We start from the raw sequence: 10,576 nt of genomic DNA, 5'->3' as shown, positions 1-10,576 counted from the left end.
ACACCAAAAATCAAACTTTCGACAGTATTGCTTAACATCCTAGAGTTTATTCTAGAAATCAGCCTCAATATTCACTCAGCATCTCAACTATCTACAACAAAAAGATTTAAGTTTTATAATAACACTAAAGATAAACAGAAGCTACAACACAGTAGCATATTCACTGCGAGCATTTTAATTACAATGCAAACATCAATATTTATATCCTATATATAAGCTTCTTAAAAGATTAAGTTAATAACTTGCACATGCCAGCCTTTTTTATTCATTCTCATCATACTCAATTTTCTGTGGATTCTTTCCATTGACAAATTTAATCATTTCCTGTTCCTTTACATCTAAATCAACCACAAAATATTTCCTAATGAATGGCGCCAATAATCTCAAATCAACATCTGATGGATCATGAAATCCAAATATTAAGCTATAAACTACCGATGATAAGATGACGATTGTTGATCCCAATAATGTATAATACATAAAGGATAAATGAAAAAAATCTCTATCCGGTGGGGCATGATTGTTTGTTATATTTACAGCATTGAACTCATACGTACATCCTTCAACAGATACTGGCTTCATGGGATATGTAATATTGCCCATGGCAACTTCTGTTTGCACTTTAGATATAAAAGCAATCATTGCAACACATCCTGTTAATGCGCCATATAACGTTGCACGCTTATCAATCCATGGTATGAGTATACCAATTATATAAACACCCAACATTGGACCAAAACATATTGATGGTATAGTCATTGCAAGCTGTAAAACTGATCCCATATGTTGTACAACATACACAAGTGCTACGGCAATAATACCAACAATTAATACCGTTGCTCGCATTATTATTGCACTCATTTTCTCAGAAATTTCATTTTTCATGTATGGCTTACAAAAGTCTTCAAGTACAACAGCTGAAAATGAGTTTAATGCTGTTGACAATGAACTTAATGAGGCTGAGAAGACACCAGCTATAAATAGACCTGATAAGCCTGGTAAATTCTTTAATATTCTCGTGACATATAAAGGCATAATTTGATCCTTTGCCTTTGCAAGTTTTGTTGTCAATGGATCGCAGTCATGGTATGTTGCGTATAGTAATAATCCATTATAATAGCACATGAGATTTAGGATTAATATTCCAGCCATATAAGTCATTTGACACTTCCTAGCAACATGAACATTTTTTAGTGCCATAAATCTCTGAATCATACTTTGATTGATTCCCATGTATGTACGGAAGAATGAGCCACCGATAACCATTGTCCAGAAGGAAATTCGTATGGTTGGATCGATGTTAAAGCTGTGGAAAGAAGAGAAAAAAAAGGGTAAATAATGTGATGAAATACATTGTATTATGGATAGGATGTTTATTTTTCTTATTGAGCATGTTTGTACTGAATTGACATGACAGTGTGTCTTGAGACAAGCTGTAAGGAGCCTTTAGACATAACTCAATGTTGTCAAATACAATTTTTATGCTTGTTAGGTTTATATGAGATTGAATGCTGGAAATAGTGGAGTATCACTGTCTTGCACTGCTTACTCGGGTAGGGAGACTCAAATCGATTAATTGGTCCAAAATTCGGCATTAGGTCTGCGTGGCTCAGACTTGGTGTCAGGTTAGGTTTAAATCCGAATCCATCCCAGAGTCACGGCAGCACGGTGTCGAAGTTTGGAACAATCAATCGATTTTGTGCTATTCAAGCTAGTAATGAACAGGAACTACATCAAAACACTCTAAACTAGCATGTGCTGTAAAGACAGGAGCGTATTCAAGGGGTAAGGGAGTCGTGGGAGTCAACCCCTCAAAAGCAAGTTGGTGTGACTAAAAACAGCGAAAAATCACTCAAATCTGACTAGAATTTCACGAATATGGATCATATGGGTTAGATTGACTGATGACTATGAACCCGGGCTGAGAAACTAAGCAGTAATGAGTTTCTCAGCTCCACCGAGACAAGTTTCTTCGGTATCGGCGGTATTTGTAAGAATATCACGGTATTACCAGCCGGTATCTCAGCTTGGCTCTAACTACTGCACAACTGATTCTTTTTCGCTGTCTGTAACAATATACAGGCATCATGAGGAAGTGTAGGTTCAGACAACTCAAGTGACAATGCTACAAAAATTCCAAAAATGTACAAAACATTGTCACCAAAGTTTCCCAGCCCCTCTTGGACAATATATTTATAACTAAAGTAAACAAGCATTAATAACAATAAGATTGACTCACTCAGGCATTGCCAGTCTTCCGCTTTCAATATTTCGTTCAATAACAACGGAAAGTCCACCAGCTTCGAAAGTACCTTTGACATTTATCAAAATCAATGTACCATACATTATCATGATTTGTATTACATCCGTCCATACAACCGCCTTTATATGAAATTGAGAATGATTATTGATTTTATGTGGAAATTTATGAATTGTGTTGTGCTGTCCCGAATAGCACAAATCGATCAAAAAACCAACTCCAGGTCATAGTGACTTTGGCATCAAATCAGAGTCATGCGGGCCTGATTTGGCATCATGCCAATATCAGACCGGGTGCCTGACATCGATTAACCGACTTGTGCTCCTCGGGTGTGCTGTTGTTGATCTCATAAGGAATCAAACTCAATTTAATTCAGCACTAAAGCTCCGTACCTTATTGAATCACACTTACCTTAATTCCACCGAGACATGTGTAAAAGATACATATGAACATAACAACAGGCGTTATCATATGAACATCCATACCTGTAGTTTGACTAAACGCAAGTGCTGGCACGTAAATCGCCTGAGAATTACAGATTTATAGAGTTATTCAATTTTGTCATAAAAAGGTATAGCTTATAGATCTACTTACTATTGGCATCCATAGGAGCGTGGATAATGAAAACATAACAGAACCAAAAAGGCGAACTTTCTTATCAAATCGTAGCTGTAAATACTGAGATAAGGTGAGGAAAAGAAAAATTTGAAAATCATCATGACTTGCATTAGTTTAGTTGTGTTTTTTAATTTTGTGGATATTCAGGCTTTTGTAAGGCAATGAAGGGATATACTAAGGGTAAAGGATATAGGAACGTTCATAAACTACGTGGTGCTTAGGAAAGTGCTGTCCTGATAGTGTGCCATGGTATGCGGTATGCGATTTCAGTCTTAGTTCACCACCAAAGGATGACGTGGCAAAAATAGGTTCTGACAACAGCGGCTTAGGGAAAAAGGTGAGGGAGTTCCCTAGGGGTTCATAGTTTTGTTATAGAGCGTTCCAATGGGGTTTGTGGGTCAAAAAATGCTTTTTAAGGTTACGGATTTCCAAACAGTCTCATAATGAAGATGACTTGCTTGTGACTAGCTTCATCTGGATCTAAATCAGAGCTTAAAGTCTTCTCAGATTTTGTATAAAATACCCAACAAGATTCCACATAAAAATTTTGAAATTCGAGCTCTCTATTTAAAGCATCTATTATTGGAATTAAAGATGTTTATTAATTAGTTCACTGAGCTATCGAGGATGATTATAATAAAAATTAATAAACTGCCACTTAATGCTTAACTTATCCTCTCTAAACGCTCGAAATTATGTGTCTAACGATAGAAAATTATAAATTTTTAAAGCTGACGTTTTTTAAAAAAGTTTTAATTGAAATTTTTTTCTTTGTTTTCTGAAAAATGTTTGAGCACTTTGAGTCCTTTGTAGGATTTCTGAAAAAATTTCTCAACTAGTTTTGTGATAAAAATAAAAATTTTTTAGTCAAACATTGAAAATCAAGCTGGAAACATTCATTTGAAAATAAATTTTTTAAAGGAAATTGTTGAATCGGTCAACTTTTAAATGACGTCTTTTTGGCCTTTAAAATTAATTTCAAAAGTCAAGGCGTGGGAACTTCCAAAAATCCAGAACCTCCACGAGTAGTACAACTCAGTTAATCATAACAAAATCCGGCACCATGTCGGGTTGATTTTAGAATGTGATGATGATGAATTTAAACCAAATCAGCGTGGCTCTGACTTGGTGCTGGATTCGATATAAATCCATCACCATGATATGCCGGTAATGTCATCCCAAATTTGGTATGAACCGTCACCATGAATTCGTCACCATGCCCTATCAAAGTCAGTCTGTATTTTGGTACAGTTAACCGTCTTGTGCTATTCGGGTTCCTTGCAAGATTTTTGAAATGCTATTGGATATTCTTACAAATCTTTGTGGATAGCTTAGGGATATTCAAAGAGATTTCTAAAATCATGTTCAAGTAGGATGTGGGTTTTCAAGTATTCAATGTGGGTTTTAAGAGTGAACTCCCCATTTTTTTTTTTTTTTTTTGGAAAAATTCTTCAATTAGGTTTATTCCCGAGCAGCACAATGTGGTGTTGTAAGAATAATTTAGCGCATTAGCGTTAGTAAGGTTAAGTATTTGTGTTTTTTCCAATACGGTGTGTTTTTCGGATGTTTTTATGACAAAAAAATTCTTAAAACTCCTTAAATTCTTGCAATCCAAAGCCCCTTTCATCCTCAAAAAATGTCTGGTTGCACTCCTGACGTCAGAAAGTGTCAGAAAATGCTATGATTTTTGTAAGTCATTTTGCAAATTTTGTGAGTTCCCTCGAATTGATAAAAGTGATAAAATACTTTAAATTCATCTCAAAATGCTCATCACTTGCAAAATTCTCGGATTTCATCATCATAAACACAATGTCAACTCAACTACATAAAACTGCGTCATCATTCAATTACTGTTTTATCACAAACTTACACAATTGTTTCCAAAAAAACAATACGAAACATCCGAATTTAAAATATATGATTTTTTTTAGGAAGCTTACCTCATAAGCGGATGTAATTTGAAGTTCATGAAATATCGGAATGACTGTATGATGCAATACATAAGCAGCTATTAAATATCCAATTAAAATAAAAGAATACTGATATCCATAGAGATAAATTTCCGTGCTTGTTCCTAGAACAATTATTTCCATTTCTGAACTTTTTAAAGCAACAAATATTTAATTAATTCCTTACCCAACAATGCAATACCCGAGATACACGATGCAACAAGCGACATTGCAACCGGAAAAATTTTCATATTTCGACCACCGACAAGATAGTCTATTGCCTCAGATCCTCGTCGCAGATTTAGGACTTGTTTCTTCTTCTTGTAATCTTCATATCCAAAATAAAGTCCAACGACTGTACACGACAATAACATTGCTATGAAAACCAAATAGTCAGCAGTACCAAAATACTTTAAAGAGTCTCTCAGACTCTCAATTGTGTCATTATGTTGATGATTTACACTCATCTTTTGAAATATAAAACCTTTCACGATGACGACTTGAAATGCAATGAATAAAAAATAAAAAAAAAAGTTTATTTTTTTTCTTTCCATTCCAAAAATATAAAGCTACGAAGGGAATGAGAATTTACTGTATGTAATGCTTGTAAATATTTAGAGAGTATTTTTATATTAAATCGCTAGTTAGATTGACGTTATCTTTTGAAGGTGTAATTTTCACCTCATGTGATTACATTGAACTTGTAATGACATCCTGAGGCAGTGACAGAGGTGTTTAATTAACCCCAAAAGCATAATTAGGTTATTCCAGGTAATTTAATATAGAATCTAGCATCAGTCTTGCGTGACTCTGACATGGTACCTAATTTAAACCAAATTCGCATTGAAATGTTAATTTAATTAAAATAGTTATGATTAGAAAGAATTCCTGGATTGAATGTGTTGAAAAGGACTTAATATCCCAAAATGGCATAAGATTTCGAAGGATAAAGCTGTCTTTACACATTCCCTATGCGCGGCAATCGACCCCCAGCCAAGGAAGTAAGTAAGTATGATTAGAAATAACATGAGGTAGCCAGTAATAGAATTTCTAGGATGTTTTAACTCACAATTGATCTGTTAAGCCAACAAAACAGGAAACAAGATTCCGGAAATCATTTGCTGTACACATTATCATCCGTAGTCTTACTTTGAAGCTCTTAAGATGTCGAGACTGTGTGTTTTGAGATATATGAGGAGAAAGTTAACATTTGACTGGCATTTGACACTTGATCAGCTTCAGAGTCTTACTTCAGCCTATCCAATCTACCAAGAATTGAAGTACTAGAGATTTTTGAAACCTTTTGTTAAACCTTGAGGTAGATAATCCAATTTATTAAGAGTCTTGTCATCCATACGTAAATATTTAAATCAGTAAATCTACAAATGTTTTTGAGCAACATTGTAACTATGTAGCTGAGTGGGGTTTAAGAACACGGCAGAAAATTTCAAGATTGACCTAAATTTGAAAATTCGGCAACATTTGAGAAAAAAGCTTGAGCTTTATTACTTCTTAAAGTAAAGAAACCATCGCGTTTGCAAGCTTTTATATTTTACACTGGTCCATCATGAATATTTGATGAGCTTTCTAAAGTAAAATGACATCAGAGTGACATAAATGTCCCATCCCGAATGAACAAAAATTCGTTTTAGCTTGTAAATGCATATTGATGTCTAGTTAAAGATTAGTTCTAGGTTTGATGCCTATTAGGACCTAATGACTCACTGTTTAATGTCTTTTTGATGCCAAAAACTTACATTTCGTTTCTTTTCTTGAGCAATTTATTCTTTCTCGAAATTCCGGTTCTGGAAGATTTTTGAGACTCGGGACGGGAGCGGGACGGAACGGGATTTTTTCTGTAATTCCTGGTCTCGGTCCTGGTTTCGGCCCTGGTCCTGGTCCTGGTCCCGATATCGAGAAAACATAAAGCAATGATTTTTACTACGACAACTTTTGCAACATGCTGAAAACAATATTTGCTCAACTATTGATCTCAATTGATAGCAACAACCTTTATTCCACCCTCGGATTCAATATAATTTCATAACATACTTTATTGCGGTTTCTCGATTGATCTTCTTCAACCTCCATAAAATCATCAATATCATAAGACGTCAATTACTACAAATATGACGTTGTAAGTAGAAACTCATGTCAATAAAATTCACAGAACTCATTTGCAAAGTTATATTTTTATAACTTTATTAAAAGACGTTTCAACGGAAAGGAAAACAAAATTAATTTTCTGATGCACAAAGTTGTAAAAAATTTACAATCAACAGCAGATGAACCTTGCGGAAGTGGAAAAAAAGGAAATGAATCAACTTTCAGAATCAATTTTAATCAGTTTGAAATTAATTCTCATCTTCTTAATTATTTATCAATGTGCGCAGTCGATGCTATGATAAGTTGTTACGCATAGATGACGATAAGCTTGTTAGCAAATACTTATGATGAAAAAAAAAATGTTTATAAAGCCGATTGATTAAATTTCGTCTGCTTTTTGGCTTGGTCCTTATTAAATTTAATGAAAGAAAATATCTTTTGGAATTTTTATATTCATTTTTCCAGGTAATTGACAGAGTGTGGCTTTCTCAAAAACGACCGTTGAATTTTTTCAAAAAAAATTTTTTCCGTAATATTCAAATTTTTTTTTGACCGTTACTTTTACTTTTCTTCGTAACGTAAATTTTTATTTTAAAATAAGTTGAGTTCGAATTTTTCGATAATCTAATGTCGAAAAACTCGAATTTCAGACGGCCACACTCTGGTAATTGCTTTTATATCTGAGATGCTCAAAATTATTTAAATGGAAATTTAAGAATTTTTCAGCTATGACCAACTTTTTTATCAATTGAACAAATATAAAGCATTTCTTCTTTAATTTCATTAGACAACTAGGCCATACCCTCATATAGATCTGTGGTGCTGACATTAGTATGCTATACAGCAGTCTCAGGTGTGCTCTTAAAAAGAAAATAAGAAGAATAATCTTCAAGAAGATGTCTGACTTAAAAAGACTTTTTCCTTTTTGAATAAATCACTTGAGAATTTTTCTTAAATTTAAGGTTATTGAAGTATGATTTTATGTCTCCGATGTCTTTAACTTTGACAAAACAGAAGCCTATATTCGATGACATAAGTATGCAAGAGGGAATGGGACTGGATTTGTCATATGCTAAGATGAATTCCTTGTGGATCAAACAATGCTATATTGCGACAAAGTGTATTTTGTAGAGCTTAAATTCGACTTAGATTTTGTATACAAAAGTCGACTCACTTCGACATGACACCATAAAAAATTCGAGTCAACTTCGAGCAATCGAAATACGCTAATTAGTCGAAATCCTGGTAGATCAAGCGTCACTTAACATATCAAGTGCTAATAAATAAGCAACTTAATGAATTTGAGGCTCTAGCTGGGAACCATGTTGGATTCAAATGCTTTGCCGATACTCTACACTTCATAGTGCGGTAAATTTACATCATCATAAAAAAGAGTGTTGCGTCAATCCTTGCCGGTTGTTAGTGAATTTTGACTATAAACACCAATTCCTGATTATTCGCCTGCTACTCTGGTCACCTATCATAATAGACTATGAGACCATTTTTAGATACCTTGGTGAAAAGAGGCTTGGAAAGGAGGATATTGAAATAGTGTGACACTTGGCATTGGCAATTGAAAAAGGACATCCACTTACTTACTTACTTACTTCCTTGGCTGGGGCGCACGGGGGCCCATTGCCGCGTTTAAAGAATGTCTGTAGACAGCTCTATCTTTCGATAACCTCTGCCAATTAGGGATATTGAGAACTCTAGCGTCCTTATCCACACAATCAATCCAGGACATTTTCGGTCTTCCTCTTGATCTTTTGCCATCCACAAAGTCTGCAAAGGTTACTCTATATACTGGGGCATCCTGTGGTCGTCTGTTCAAATGCCCTGCCCATCTCAACCGATTCACACGAAGAACAGTGACAATATCAGCATCCTGGAAAAGCTGATAAAGTTCATGATTATGTCTACATCGGTATACTTCACCTTCTTTTGCAGGTCCATAAATCGCTCGCAGTATTCGTCTCTCAAAGACACCAAGTGCTTCCTCATCTGCTTGTGTAGAATTCCAGGTTTCCGAGCCGTACAATGCAATGACCCGAATGAGCGTCTTGTATAGCATCACCTTTGTGCCTCTAGACAGACTCTTGGACGTAAAAAGGTGCTTTAAGCTGTAGTATGCACCATAAGCTGAGTGGATTCGTTTGCGTACCTCCATGCTGACATCTGCTGTGGTGTTAATAAAGGATCCGAGGTACTTAAAGTCTTGCACCACTTCGAATCTTCTGCCATTGACACTAAGATGACTGCCTACTTTCTGCTTTGTTCTGTCTGATGCAGCGACCATTAGAAGCTTAGTCTTCTCCTCATTTACCTTTAGTCCAATGCGTTCAGCTTCACGTTCCAGCTTTGAGTACGCATCCGTGATAGATCGTAAATTCCTTCCGACGATGTCAATATCATCTGCGTATGCCAGTAATTGAGTCGATTTGTTGAATATCGATCCACTAAGTTCCAACCGTGCCTTCCTACACACCTTCCAGCGCAATATTAAAAAGCTTAGTCGACAACTCATCCCCCTGCTTAAGTCCAGTTAATGTCTCAAAGCTGTCGGATAACTGCCCTTGGACCTTAACACGACTCTGGACCTTACACAGTGTTGTTCTAAGTAGTCGAATCATCTTATGAGGAAATTGAAACTCGGTCATGAGATTCCACAAACCTTCTCTATCAACGGAATCATAAGCTGCTTTAAAGTCGATGAGCAGATGCAGCGTTTCCGTGTTCTTGTCACTACTCTTCTGAATGATTTGTCTCACGCAATGTATTTGGTCTATTGTCGACCGGCTCTTCCTAAAACCCGCCTGAAACTCGTGCAGAAAGTCTTCGTAGAGAGGCTCTAGCCTTGACGAGAGAAAAAATGCAAAGGGAGAGAGGGGATGCAAAGGGTAGTGACGCGTAATACAGGTGTAAAACGCCCTTCAGCCTATCCTACCCAAGTACCTACTTCCACCTCCCCGCGGTGCATTCCTGGCTATGCCAATCCGCTCAAGCGGTGCGGTACAAACGGAGCAGGTTAGTTTGAGCGTGAGGCCTGGCGAGCCCACCCTCGTTAAAAAATGTCAAGCCACGAAACGTTATAAGAATATACAACGGACGGATTTACCAAAAGGACATCCAGCGATAGTTTTAAGACGGCAACTGAAGGGGCCATGGAACACAGATGATATGTACGACCAGCGAAGGAAGCAAGTAAGGAGGCACTACTGTACCATAAAATCATGCTCTTTGCCTATTAGACTTACCTGACAACTCTACGCTATATAACCTAAACTTAAGATTCCCATCAACTCAAATGAACATAATATCTTATCATCACCCTCATATTATGTAATTGCTACGTAGGTCACAAAAAGTTATTCATCTTCAACAATTTCAAAAGTTTTCGAATGAAAAGATTCTTCTGATTTATCTTCGGATGTTCATCCTTTTTTTTTTGTAAATTACGCAAAGAATCTCTTAACATTTCTAAAGCCTTTTATTTTAAAATAACCATCATTCATTGACATTTATCAGCAACAATCTTTTTAATTTATATTAGTGAATCTTAAAATAAATTGGAAAAAAAAATGTAAATCTAGATTAAATAAGAAGGAAGCTGTTTCCATGTTGTGGATTGAATTTAAATTACAAG

At 35.8% G+C, this 10,576-nt stretch overlaps 1 protein-coding gene across 1 annotated transcript; it reads right to left on the bottom strand.

Annotated features, from left to right (window-relative positions):
* Positions 1 to 210: 210 nt before the first annotated feature.
* Positions 211 to 5,321, bottom strand: LOC139088707 (sodium-coupled monocarboxylate transporter 1-like). The gene is made up of 6 exons (XM_070637974.1): positions 5,015 to 5,321; positions 4,819 to 4,952; positions 2,855 to 2,938; positions 2,672 to 2,785; positions 2,240 to 2,382; positions 211 to 1,306 (listed from the first exon to the last, which is right to left on the bottom strand). Exons 1-6 carry the CDS (start codon positions 5,292 to 5,294, stop codon positions 262 to 264), a joined length of 1,800 nt encoding a protein of 599 aa, XP_070494075.1. The 5' UTR covers positions 5,295 to 5,321; the 3' UTR covers positions 211 to 261.
* Positions 5,322 to 10,576: the final 5,255 nt, after the last annotated feature.

The sequence above is a fragment of the Chironomus tepperi genome, unplaced genomic scaffold (assembly GCF_022539635.2).
Source record: "Chironomus tepperi strain 1889 unplaced genomic scaffold, CSIRO-AGI_Ctep_v1 contig_12, whole genome shotgun sequence".
NCBI classification, from domain to species: domain Eukaryota; kingdom Metazoa; phylum Arthropoda; class Insecta; order Diptera; family Chironomidae; genus Chironomus; species Chironomus tepperi.
This window is presented reverse-complemented; position numbering and strand designations above follow the sequence as displayed.

What these genes read in the sequence shown, in the direction of transcription:
- LOC139088707 (XM_070637974.1), bottom strand. Translation starts at nt 5,294, where the DNA reads ATGAGTGTAAATCATCAACATAATGACACAATTGAGAGTCTGAGAGAC. An exon ending in AAATTACATCCGCTTATGAG is followed by an intron (nt 2,939 to 4,818) that starts GTAAGCTTCCTA and finishes ACCTTATCTCAG; the next exon opens with TATTTACAGCTACGATTTGA. An exon ending in GGAAGACTGGCAATGCCTGA is followed by an intron (nt 1,307 to 2,239) that starts GTGAGTCAATCT and finishes TTCTTTCCACAG; the next exon opens with CTTTAACATCGATCCAACCA.